At 46.0% G+C, this 13,302-nt stretch overlaps 1 protein-coding gene across 8 annotated transcripts in view; it reads right to left on the bottom strand.

Moving 5' to 3' along the window:
• Nucleotides 1–13,302, bottom strand: part of Tjp2 (tight junction protein 2) — a 116,137-nt gene that overhangs the window by 53,933 nt on the left and 48,902 nt on the right. Inside the window, exon 1 of one of the 8 annotated variants that reach the window (XM_075973730.1) lies at nt 6,188–6,345. The exons of 6 other annotated variants lie outside the window; for them this stretch is intronic. In XM_075973730.1, coding sequence (XP_075829845.1) covers nt 6,188–6,271 — 84 coding nt within the window. In that variant the 5' untranslated portion in view covers nt 6,272–6,345. Of the gene's footprint in view, nt 1–6,187; nt 6,346–13,302 lie in introns of those variants that run through there. One more of the 8 variants, XM_075973727.1, reaches the window with a different exon arrangement.

Genomic DNA, 13,302 nt, shown 5'->3' on the forward strand with positions numbered 1-13,302 from the left:
AAAGTCTAATTTTATTTAATTTTAATTAGTTAAAAAAAGTTAGAAAGCTATGCTTAATGCAAAGTGTTAACCATACCGCTAGTAGTGGCTTAAGCAGTTTCTCATGCTTTAGTATTAAAATATATCCTACGGGGGCTGGAAAGATGGCTCAACACTTAGAAGCACTCAGACTCAGAAGGAGCAGTCTTCTGCTCCTCCAGAAGACTCGGTTTCAGTTGCCAGGAGCTCACAACTATCTATAATTCCAGTTCCAGGGCATCCGACACCTTCTTTGGGCCTCCAGAGGCACCAAGCAGACACAAAGTACACACGCATACATGCAGTCAAGTACACAATCATAGAAAGCCAACCTGTGCGAAAATGTAACACATCCTAGAGTGAACGGCTTCTCACCATACCCCACACATGTGGGACACGCATATAATGCAGGCAAAACAATCATACATATAGAATAAAATAAGTTTAGCATCTTATCACCCAGGCAGTCTTTGCCTGAGAGATTTTACAGACAGGTGCCATCGTTTCTGTTTTCCAATTCTGAGTTACATTTTATTATCGAGACCCTTCAGGGCTGGCAACAGAAATCAGACAGAAAGAGCACATGACCTTAGAGCCTAAGAAGACACCTGTCCTTTATCAGGAACCTGGCAAGGGCCACTGGTTGGTAACTGCTGTAAAATCCACTAGGGGGCGCAGTAATGCAGTACCAAACACGAAGTTCAAAATTAATTTAGAAGAGTACACGAAAAGATCTCACAAGATCCAAGGTCAGATTCACGAATACTAAGGGGAAAATGAGAACAACGTTACACTTGACAGTTGTCCATGCACATCCACACAAAGTATATACCAAAAGAATAAGAGTCATTACAAGGGTCCGTCCAAGACAATCAGGAGTGGTAGGCTCTTCAACCCCATCCTTCTCTTCCTCTACAGGGCAAGACTGAGACCCAGCACCCACCCTACCCTGTGGCCACCTAATCTCAGCTCCAGTCAGGATGCTCGACCAGGAGAAACCAGACTTCATACTAGGCGAGTGCTTCTGACTGGGACATCATACCCATCCCTTGTCGTGAAATTCATCCCTAAGAATGACTCAGTAGGGGAATAACCAACAAGATGGGATACTTGAAGCATCTTCTGAGTGGCACTGAGTGGAGGCATCAGGGGGTTGGAACCTTGTAAAAAGGAACCTACCCCCATCACTTGGAAGGACCTGGGTCTCATGAGACATGAGGTATGATGTAACCCGTTTCCGGGGGCACGGGGTATGTTGATGGAAACCTCATCTGCCCTACTTGCAGTGGAGTCTTAGAGGAGCCAGGAAAGCCTGGACGAGCTACCAAACCACAATTGCATTAAGTACCTGCAGTCCCCGGTACAGCAGCAACAGACGTGCACCGCAGAGCTGAAGAGGGCACCAGCGGAACACAAGCGCCATCTGGCAGAGCAGATGCGAGACATCCAGCTGCTGAAGCAGTACAGATGTGCAACCTTCCAAAATTGGAGGAAACGTGAATACAAGATCCTTGAATGACCCGCTGGGGTGATCACACTTGAAGCTGTGCTGTGGGCTGTAAGCAAGCACTCCCTGGTGGAGAGCGGCTGCCTGGCCTCTCCCTGTCAACGCTACGGTTGAAAATGCCCACAAACGCAGCTGGTCCCCAGGGTCTGGCCGCACTAGCGATAAGACGATGAACCATGGCTACTGCAAGAACAGTGTGAGCAAGAACATCCCCATCCAGCAGACTATTGCACTGATGGCCTGTGAGAACTTAGGGGCTTGTCATGATATTCAGACACAGTGTGGAGGAGATAAAAGAGCGTGTAACTGGCTATCAGGAAGTGATAGCAAAACCCATCACTCCAGCAGCTGAGCCCTGAACTCTCCCTTCTAACCTTACGCTATGGCTTGTAATTGAGATTGAGACACATCCGTCCTGGCAGAAAAGGCCTTGGAGCAGCTGACCTTCCTCATCCTTACGGTACGTGTTCCAAGACTCCAGGTGGATGCCTGTAACTCCCGACGGCACAAAAAAATCTAAAAATAATGCTTTTTCCTCTCCATCCCCAGTGAACATTCATGATAAGATATAATTTCCAAATTAAGGAACAGCAAGAAATTACAACTCCTAATAATCAAATGGAACTATTTAAATATATATATATATATAAATATAATCAAAAGAGTACACTGCAATAAAGGTTATTCAAGATTTATTTCTTTCCTGAATTTTCCATTACATACTTTCAGACACCAGATTCAGGTAACTGTAACCAGAGAAAGCCAGACACAGAGTGTAAGCTACTCCAAGGAACAGATGAGCGTTTCAAACACGACCGTTTCAAATTTTAACCATTTAGGGAAAGAGAAGCAGCTCAATGGGTAAAGCACTTGTGGCAGAAATTTAGGACCTATGTCTGGATCCTCAGAAGCCACACAAAGCCAGATGTGGGAGCGTTGTGTTTACCATCCATGAGCTCCTAGGTGGGAGGCAGAGGTGTGAGAACTCCCAGAAGCCCATGAGTCGGCTAACCTGGTGTGTGCAATAACCTGATGTGCACAGCATCGAGTAAGAGAGACCCTACCTCAAAAGCAGGTGGAAGGTGAAGACCGATGCCCACGGCTACCCTCTAATCTCCAGGAACACACTGTGCATGAGCACAACACATATTCACGCCAGCCATAATTTCCAGGAATACACTGCGGCATGTGCACGAGCACATACGTGTCCACGCTAGCCCTGATCTCCAGGAATATGCTGTGGCATGCATACCAGCACACACATGCAAGCATACACATTTTTAAAAATTAAAATAGGGCTAGAGAGATGGCTCAGTGGTTAAGAGCATTGCCTGCTCTTCCAAAGGTTCTGAGTTCAATTCCCAGCAACCACATGGTGGCTCACAACCATTTGTAATGAGGTCTGGTGCCCTCTTCTGGCCTGCAGACACACACACAGACAGAATATTGTATACATAATAAATAAATAAATATTTTTTAAAAATTAAAATAAAATAGAATTTAACCATTCAAAATCAGGAGAATGTTTCTTACTCAGTGGACAGGAAAAGAAAACAGATGAGCTCGGTGTGGTACACATCTTTGATCCCAGCACTCAGGAAGCAGAGGCAGGTGAATCTCTGAGTCTGAGGCCAGCTTGGCCTACAAAGTGAGTTCTAGGACAGCTAGGTCTACACAGAGAAACCCTGTCTTGAAAAACAAACCAAATCCATTCTTAAGCCAGGGCTACACAGAAAGACACTGTCTTAAATAAATAAATAAATAAATAAATAAATAAATAAATAAATAAATAAATAAATAGCATTGGATTTGATTAATTGAGCCAGGCAGTAGTGGTTGTACCCCTTGGATCTCTGAGATGGAGGCAAGCCTGGTCTACAAAATGAGTTCCAGGATAGTCAGAGCTGTTACACAGAGAAACCCTGTCTCTGTCTCTGTCTCGAGGGTTAAAAATAAAAGAAGAAGAAAGAAAAGGAAAATGGAAGAAAGACAAGTGGCAGGCTAGTTTGGAGTTCCTGGCAGGCTATCTATCTATGCGTGACTCAGTAAGAGGGCAGTGCTCACCTACAAGAGGACCGCACAGGCCCCTCTCCCTGCCTCAAGTCCCCAGCTGCCTTCCTGCTTTCTTTCTCCCTTCCACCCTTAACAAGCATCTGTCCTGTCCGCAGGGTGCAGCCTAAGTGATAATCCTGTCCTCAAAGGTTTTATTTGTTTATGCACCTGCTTAATTATCAAGAGATAAAGTCTCGGTGGGTGGATAATCCACTGAAATTAGGTGAGCTCACTTTGGGTAACAATGCAAGTTTTGGGTTATTTTGGCCATAAACTAAAATCTAAACTATTTATGGCTTCTAAACACATACTGCAAGGCTGGCTGGGATCAAAATCTTCCTGTAGATAATCCTCCAAGTAGATCATTAACTATGGCCAGGAGCAGAAACTACACGGGTTAGGCAAGACACACTGAGTTGTTGAAAAAAAATTTAAAAAAAAAAACTGTTCTAATTTTTTTTAACTATTACTACTGTGTGACTGTGTGTATGTGTGAATGCACATGTAAGGTCAGAAGACAACTTTTTAGGGTCCATTCTATCCTCCACCTTTACCCAGGCCCTGGAGATGGGTCACTGGGCTTACAAACACTTTACCCTCCAACCCATCTTATCAAATTTTTACCCCTTGATCCTAAGTTGAAGTGTGGTTGCTATTCCCTCAGACAAAGACACTAAAGAAGTGACGTTCACAACCCAAAGCTGGCAGCCTTAGATGACTCATTTAAGAGACAGGACATAAACTCTAGCCATTGCCTCTGCTCTCAATCAAGTCCAGCCAGGAATCCAGTGGTAATTTTATAAACACTCCTGGTCACACAGAGAAGCGGCATTTTAAATAGTGCGACAACCTTAGGTTTGTCCACATAAACATAATGAAGCCATCAGTTCTAGAGGTCTCACCGAGTTATGAGACAACCGAAAAGAACTAAAGACCCTGAGCTCTAAAGGAGATCTTCCTACTTGTTCTAGCCCTGGGATTGCCTGGCCCAGTTCTCAATGGCCTCCATCCTGGACCATAAGACCAGCAGCTGACACTGTATCTGCTCCATCACCAAACAGTCTGGCTCCAAAATTCACTAATCCTTATTCCCAATCAAAACTCCCACTGCAGCACACCTTCAATTCCAGGACTCAGGAGGCAGAGGCAGGTAGATCTCTAGGAGTTTGAGGCCAGCCTGGTCTACATAGTGAGTTCCAGAACAGCCAGGGCTACACAGTGAGACTCTGTCTCAAACAAACAAAAACCTCCCACGACAGCAACATATATGCTTTGAACTTCTCTGCTAGAAAGCATTAGTGTCTGCTGGACCTAAACCTCCTGGAGGTATCTGATGTTAGAGCTGTACTCCGACCCCAGCAAAACTTACTAAACCGTGTCTTTCAACAGGCACAAGCACAAGTCTATCCAAGCACAGGTAAGCTATTTTTTCTATTTCTCAACCCACATTTTGAAGCCACAAACTATCTTAACATCAGTAATAGTTTTCAAACTGGGTTGAGGAGAAAAAAAAGTCATTCCTACCAGAAGCCATGAAGACGTGAAGAAAGCACCCGGGGCCAGCATATTTCTATAAGAAAGGTGAGGTTCTAACTAGGCGCCCATATACTACACCTCCTCTTCGGCTGTGTTTTATTCATCTTGGAGTCTCTGGGGCCTCACAGAGCAATGGATACAGAAAGTCACTGAAAGGAAACAACTCTTAGAAATACTGGTGTGGCCAGGTAGTGGTGGCGCATGCCTTTAATCCCAGCACTCGGGAGGCGGAGGCAGGCGGATCTCTGTGAGTTCGAGGCCAGCCTGGTCTCCAAGAGCTAGTTCCAGGACAGGCTCCAAAGCTACACAGAGAAACCCTGTTTCGAAAAACAAAACAAACAAACAAATCACTCCTACACACATTCAGGCATAATACCCACACTCCTAGAAATCAACCGAGAATATGCATCCTTTTGACATTGACACACAGAACTCTTATTTCTAAAATGCATATCTGAATACTGCACAACTGAATTACCAAAAATAATAACAGTAAGTAAAAACGGATCTTGGTAGGTTAGTCGCTGGGCATGCATAAAGCCCCAGGTTCCACTCCCAGTACCAATTAAAATCAGTGTGTGGCCGGGGCCTGTCATTCCAGCATACAGTAAGTTCTGGGTCATTCTCAGCTACAAAGTTAGAAGCCCTCCTGAGACAGAGATGCGGGGAGAGTATCTTACAATTTATGAGGGGCTACGTTCACAGGTATCCTGGGCTGAAGGCTAAAATGTGCCAAGCAGAGCTTCGCCCCTCACCCCCCCCCCACCTCCTTCCAGCCTGAGAGTGAGAAGCAGAAGAAGCTGGTGGAATCGAGTTGACCCGCAGGTTTCAAATGGACCCCACCAGCTCATATTCCTTCCGGTAACACACATCAACCAAGTGTTCGCTGTTCTTGAGTCTTGGCTTCCTAGCCTATAAAACACACTTAACCCCTCCTTCCCAATTATCTGGAGAATTCAGTGAGGTCAAAACCAAGATCTCCTGCCCCAGCTTCACCAGCAGAAACACGCAACCAAATGCAGTGTGCCGGCACCAAGCACAAACAGTGAGCGCCTCACCCTGTCCTGCAGGTACCTGAGGAGACATCTTATGCAGAGTTCTGTCCAAGGCTTGGTCACTGAGCTGAAATGAACCTGTCTCCAATGAACACTGCAGCATCTGTGAAAACCAGGACAGGGACTCGGACCTGTCTGCAAGCTTCACTCTTGGGCATTTTAGATTTGACACCCCAGAGATGCCAGGACAAACAATCCCTGAGCCTCCTGCAAGGTGCTTCTTAGGAACTGGGGAGAGCAGGCTTGTGGGGTGGGAGTGGGGGTTGACCTAGATCCAAGCACCACCACGTTACAGGCCAGGAAGACACATTCTTATTGGCCAATTTTTTTTTTTAAAGAGAGAAGGGAAGAGAAGTTGGGGAAGGAGAGCAGTGGGGGAGGGGGAGAGGCCCCAGTCCTTAGCATCTGGGTTCTCCTTTCTCTTCCTTTCTCTTCCTTGGTTTCCTGAGCAGTGGCTATGCTACATCTACCCTCCCCCGACACACACACACACACACACACACACACACATACACACATACACTCACACACACAATCCCTCCTAATGTAAAAGCAAACCTCCGATATTAAGTGGATCCGGTGGGGGTTCAGACCCTGACTTAAATCACTCGGCTCTGGAACGGAAAAGAGAGCTGGAGAGACAGCTCGTCAGTTAAAAGGACTGGCTGCTCTGACAGAGAAGAACCTGCTCTTGTGGGTTCCTGACACACACGTGGCAGCTTACAACCCCCTGTACCTTCAGTGCCAGGGGATCCAGCACCCTCTTCTGAATTCCACACTCCTAGACACATGTGATACACACACACACACACACACTCAAGCACACACGCATACACCTCAAATATATTTAAGAAACCTCTCTGATCTTCTGACATATGCACACATTTCAAAGGACACTTAACGTTTATGCTTTGAGGATATTTTTGTGATCTACCATTTCGAAGAGCTGGTTATAGTCAAACTCTCCCCCAGTCAAAGGGCTTCTGTTGCTTACACAGTGAATGCAATAGCCAGGTGGGAACAGTCGAGACCAAGAGGCAGACAGGGATGACAGCTTCCCACTCTGTAACATGTCAACCCATAAATCACTACCCTAAGTACAAAGCCAAAAGCGTAAGCCTGAGAACTGTCGGGGAGGATGTGCTACACTGTTTTCTTAGGACAGTTCATTGCTGGGACGTGATCCAACTGGACCAGCCCTGACATTTATCCTTCAAATCACACTCCAGATGATGCAGGTGGCTGTGAGCGGTGACTTGGAGCTGGCAGAATTCCCCACACAGCCAATCCTCTTAACTAAAATGCCATCTCTCCAGCCCAGTGTTCCAGGCCCCAGAGCCGAGTGTTTTTAGTGAGGGGCTGAACCCAGAATAAATGGATGTTCTTTAGCTCCTTCCTATTCAGACACCTGAGAGTCTTCTGAGCGCTACGCAGATGACAGTGTCCTCTATGTTACAGGTGGCACACAAGAATGGCCTAGGTATGTTTTCTGGACAAGGGAGCATAAACATGACATGTAGAAATTTGGCACTGCCCAAGTCAAATTTATTTTTAACTCGGTTCTGTTTGCTCACATTTTTCAGCAGAAAAGCCCAGCGAGAAACTTATCTTTGAACAGCAGATGCGTAGTTCCCAACAGAGAACAAGCTGTAGGACCTACGGAGGGCAGAGTCTCAGCTGCCTTTCTTAAGTTCCTGACTTGTGAACAGTGAGTACCAGTCAGCCAGGCCATTTATTTATTATAAATAAATAAATACTGTGCTACACAAAAATATATAAAGCAACAGGACAAGTCCCTCTTCAAGTTATAACACTAAGCCTAAATATTTATAGATATCTAGGTCAACACACACACACACAGAAAGAAAGAAAAAGAGAAAGAGAGAGCACACAAGCAAGCAAGAGATACAGCACAGTAGTAGAACACTTCCCTAGCATGCACGAGGCCTTGAGTCTCATGCCCTGCAAATACAGAAATAAAATGCCAATATGTATGTAAGCTCCCGCATTGGGGGGGGGGGGTGCAGAGGGGAGGGAATTAGGTCACTGCCCAGAAGTTTCCCTCCACTCTCCACACACTGAGCCCCTTTGTTCATTGTTCCAGGCACTGTAAACTGTTTGGACATCCATTGTGAGCTCTGGCTGACTCAAAGTCTGGAGGGAGAAAAAGAGAGAGAGAGAGATAAAATGGGATTCTGTCAATATAGTGCTGGCACTTTCAAATCCACAGAAGCTCTGCAAATAGCGAGCGAGCTCTGCTCAGCCCAGGGCTGGAGCAAAGTTACCGGCCCTGGCTTATCGCTGAACTTAGATGTCCGATCTCCGTGGATCGCTTCCAGTTCCTCTGAAGAAGCAGTACTGTGGACAGAAGCCTCAGATGTTATTTGGTGAGTCATGTGACCACTGTTTCCCACCAACCTTAAATGAGAAATGGACAAGAAAGTGGCAGAGAAGATAATTTGAAGGGGGAAGAAAGCAATGAGTCAAGTTTTCTCCAGCAGTGAAAGAGGGCATTGCCAAAGGGACTAAGGATATTTCAAGCAGTCCAGTACACTCACATCGTATAAACAAGCTCAAATGACTGGGGTTATTACAGCCCGCATTTTTCAGACTATTCTATCAGCATGAGATTTGAAGCGCTAACTGGGATAAATATGCAATCTCTTTCCATTTCATCTGACAAAATCCTAAAGGAGTTAAGGATGGGTGGAGTCCATTATAATAAATCAGATTTATATACTACCTTGTACTTTATACTATCAAATTAGGACTTCAAAGCCAACATACTCACTGGCATTCTTAAGTAAGTTAACAGAATTAAGCCATCATCTACTTCTTCTTTAACTTGCAAACTTGAAAACCATTATTTCTTTGGTCTTGCTTGATAGCTTGAAATTGCAGACGGCCCGGGCCAACCTCGGGCTCTCAATTCTCCTGCCTTAGCGTCCCAAGTGCTGAGAGTGTAGGCTTGATACCACAACCATCCAGTTTTCTTTTCTTTTCCAGTTCTGGGGATGAACCTAGGGTCTAGTCCATGCCAAACAAGTGCTCCACCACTGAGCTACACCCTCAGACCTTAATTTATAACTTTTCAAGCCTACTCCTACAGGGAGTGCCCAGAGCCAGAAGAGGATGTCTATAGCCCCAAATACAGAATTTGAGACCAGCCTTGGCAGCGCTAGAGCCACAGAAGGCAGGCCCTCCCAAAGGTAGAACACTTTACGAGGGAGGTAGCTGTTACAGGTCACCCAGACTGTATCAGGTGACTGACTATAAAGTCAAAGGAGAGACCTGGAAGCATGCATTACAGAAACAGTCATCCTCCAAAATGATGGAAATAAGAAATGACAGCCACTTCCACTGCCTGAGTGCCTCATGGCAATCCCAGAGGGCGCCCAGGCCTTTCTGGCAAGGACCTGTTCTACCAGAGGTCAAACACCTCCAAGTCCCTGGCTGAGGAGCCTCTGGCATGAGGAGCATGGATGGACGATCTGAAAGCATGAAGCATAGCAGAAGTCGCCAGTGTTCCCCTTCCGGCACCACCAGCAGCAAGTCAGTCTGCCAGCTCCCTGTTCCCACAGCCTCGGAGCAGCCAAAGCTGAGGAGGTGACGGGTTCTCGGGAACCTTTGGTTTAGTGACAACAGCACTTTCGTGGGGTCTGTGGGGCAAATCGGAACACCAGTGACGGGATTTTGGTTGTTACTCCAAGAGCCTCCCATTGTTGAGGGGGTGGGCAGGCATCCAATATTCTACTTTCATTGTCTCTCTCACTCCTAGAAATCACTGGAAGAACCTGTCTGCCCAACTATATATACCCTGACTCACAGGGTGAGCACCCAATGCCAGGTTCCCAGATGCAAAGACAGCACGTGATAAGAGATAAAGCAAAGAAGTAGCAAGACAAAATAATCCAGAGTCAGGTCTGCGTGACATCAGAGTTACAGACTGACAATTCACAACACAAGACTTCTACTACTTGGAATTCACGCAAGTGTGTTTAAGTGCCCAGAATGGTGTGTATGGAATTTTTAAAACATCTTTATTCATAAGAGCAAAATTAAAGGAAAAAAATCCATCAAAAGAATAAAACACAGGTCGTGCATACACATGGAATGAGTGTGAGTGTACACACACGGAATGCTACTAAGCAACAAAAGGACTGGTAAGTTTCATACAACAACACAGAAACACAGATGGATGTCACGGAGATTCCCCGGAAAGAAGTAAGACATAAATACTGACTTCATTGATTCATTGCCTTCTTCAGGTCAAGCTAAGCAAATGCATGGAGAGGGGAATGGAAGAAGAGTCCCTTGGTGGGGCCAGTTCTATGGTGATACAAAGAGTCCATCTTCCTATCCAAATGGTAACCACACCAGTGACTTCATAGGATCTTGTGACTAGATAGCACAACACAGAACTTGCTGAATAGTGTATCTAAAAACAGCTTAAATGGGTGGTTTAATATTATATTTTACCTCAATTTAGAAAACTTTAATCTTAGCACCAAAAAAAACCCCAAAACAAATAAGAACAACAAAAGAAAATTAAACCCTTCATTTAATTTAGGGCTAGGGGTGTAGCTCTGATGGAGCGCACTTGCCTTACAGGAGCAGAGCCCTGGGTTCTTTTCCATCCACCCAGAAAGGAAAGAAAACTCCCCACAGAGGCTGTGCGCAGCTCTGAGGGCCTCTTACTCTCCAAGTCTCCTGCTGTCTGTTTTGCCCTGGTAACAAATAGTAACATGAGGAGTACAGCAACAGAAGTTTTCAGTTCCATACCTGGGAAGTTTCAGAGAGTGCCGAGGAAAGGCCATAAATCTCTCTCCCCTCTTAAAACTCACCCAGACACTAACCAGAGCAGCCCGAGGGTGCAAAGCGCTTCCACTCTGGTGTGCTTGAGGCTAAAGCTACAAAGAGCTGGCCTTTCACAGTAGTCTGGGCAGGAGGAAGTCCCCCTTCTCAAGCCCCAGAGGAGTCTGGTCTTTGGCCTGGCTGGGAGCAGACCAGAAGTCTGCAGCCCCTTCTGTGCTCATCCCGGCAAAAGTTCACTCTGGAGAAGAGTCTATGGCAAAGGACAAGGATGTGGGAAGCTCCGTGTACACAGCCCGGGAAGGAAGGAGAAAAGAATGAAGACAGAGTCTCTAGAAGCCCTGTAGAAAGGCTGTAGAGGAGAGGAACACATACTGCTCTTGCAGAGGACCCAAGTTGAGGTCCCCAAACCCACATCAAGCAGCTCCTAACTTCCAGCTTTAGGGGGATCTAATGCCCCTGGCCTCCATATGGTTACCTACCTCACATGCATACACCCCCACACAGACACACACACACATAATTAAAATCAAGATAAAATCTGGAAGCTGGAGAGAAGGCTCAGTGATTAAAAGTGCTTCCTGCTCTTCCAGAGGACCTAAATTCAGTTCCCAACACCCCTATCAGGTACCTCTCCCTGCCTCCAGGGGTACCCACACACATCCACATTAAAAATAAGTCAAACTTATTCTTTTATATAATAAGGGCTGGAAATACTGCTCAGTGATTAAGGGCACTTGTGGCTCTTACAGAGAACCTGGCTTCATTTTCTAGCACCCACATGGCAGCTCACAACTATCTTTGGAAACTTTAATCCCAGCGCTCCAGAGTTAAGAGTCAGGAGGATCTCTGTGAGTTCAAAGCCAGCCTGGTCTACATAGTGAACTCCAGGACAGCCATAACTACACAACACAGAAAACCTGTCTTGACAAAAAGAAAGTCTTGCCCGGCGGTGGTGGCGCACGCCTTTAATCCCAGCACTTGGGAGACAGAGGCAGGTATATCTCTGTGAGTTCGAGGCCAGTCTGGTCTACAAGAGCTAGTTCCAGGGCAGGCTCCAAAGACACAGAGAAACCCTGTCTCAATAAACCAAAAAAAAAAAAAAGTCTCTAACTCCAGTTCCAAGGGATGCGACACACTCTTCTGGCCTCTGAAAGTACCAGGCACAAATACAGTACACAGATATACAAGAAAGCAAACACTCATACATATGAAACAAAATTAATTTCAGAAATAAACAATTAAAATCTGGAAAAAGGAGGAACGGGCAGCCGCTACTAGCCTGCAGAGGCAAGGGAACCTGCAGGATCTGGGCTAGTGCATTATTCAAGCTGCAACTTAATAACAGCTCTTTCCACTGCCCTGTGAGCTAAGCAACTACCAGGCACCCTGGGAAGCTTGCCTTTAAACAGGATTCCTTAAAATGTCTTTCAGGAAGAAAAGAAGGAAAGACCCAGCGGATCTCTCTTTAAAAGAAAATAAACTCACCCTGGAAAAAAAAAATACAGTTGAAAGAGCAAGTGATCTGGAACAAGGAAGTCCTGGTCACTCGGCATGGCCTCTAGGCTTTACACCCAAGCACTGGGAGCTCTCAAAAGCTAAAGACCACAGAAAGCTGCTAGCCATCAAAACTAGGTAGAACTTAAGTCTGTGAGTTACATCAAAGGGCCAGTTAGTTAGCATGGCAGCAGATGCTGCTTCCATGCCTAAGTCAAGAGTTCTGCAGCTAGAGGTACCACAGCATCCCACACCTCTCATCCCAGGACTCAGGAGGCCAAAGCAACACAGTAACAAGTTTCAGGCCAGCCTAAGCTACACACAGACCCATCTCAACAATACCAAGAGAGGTCCAGGCACAATTCTACAATTTCTGGTAAGACTTTTTTCGCCCACAAACTATCATCCACTCACTACGTGTAATATAAGGAATTCTCTCTCCTAAGTCTGAGAGAATTTTCTTCCACTAGTCTGAGTCATGCTAGCTCACGCCTCCCCAAATCAAGTCAATGTGACGAATACAGAGCGAGTGTGGCTGATGCCCTGGGCCGTCCACTGTGACTCACAGGAGGGCATCGCTTCCTGCTGATGAGAAGTGCCTGTTGGTATGCATGAAGGGTGATAAGGGCCGGAGTAAACAGGGACAGGTGCACACCAGCCAATCCCAAACAGTGGAGCAGCTGACTACAGACCACAGAGGGCTAAGGAGGAAACACACTCCCGAAACTGAGCTCATCGGGAAGTCCTTCGGTTTTGCTAAGAAACTCCCTCAAATAATCTCCTCATTCGGCTCGGCTGGCTCCTCCAAAGACTTGAGAGTGGCAG

This window comes from Microtus pennsylvanicus, chromosome 5 (assembly GCF_037038515.1).
Source record: "Microtus pennsylvanicus isolate mMicPen1 chromosome 5, mMicPen1.hap1, whole genome shotgun sequence".
In the NCBI taxonomy this organism is placed as follows: domain Eukaryota; kingdom Metazoa; phylum Chordata; class Mammalia; order Rodentia; family Cricetidae; genus Microtus; species Microtus pennsylvanicus.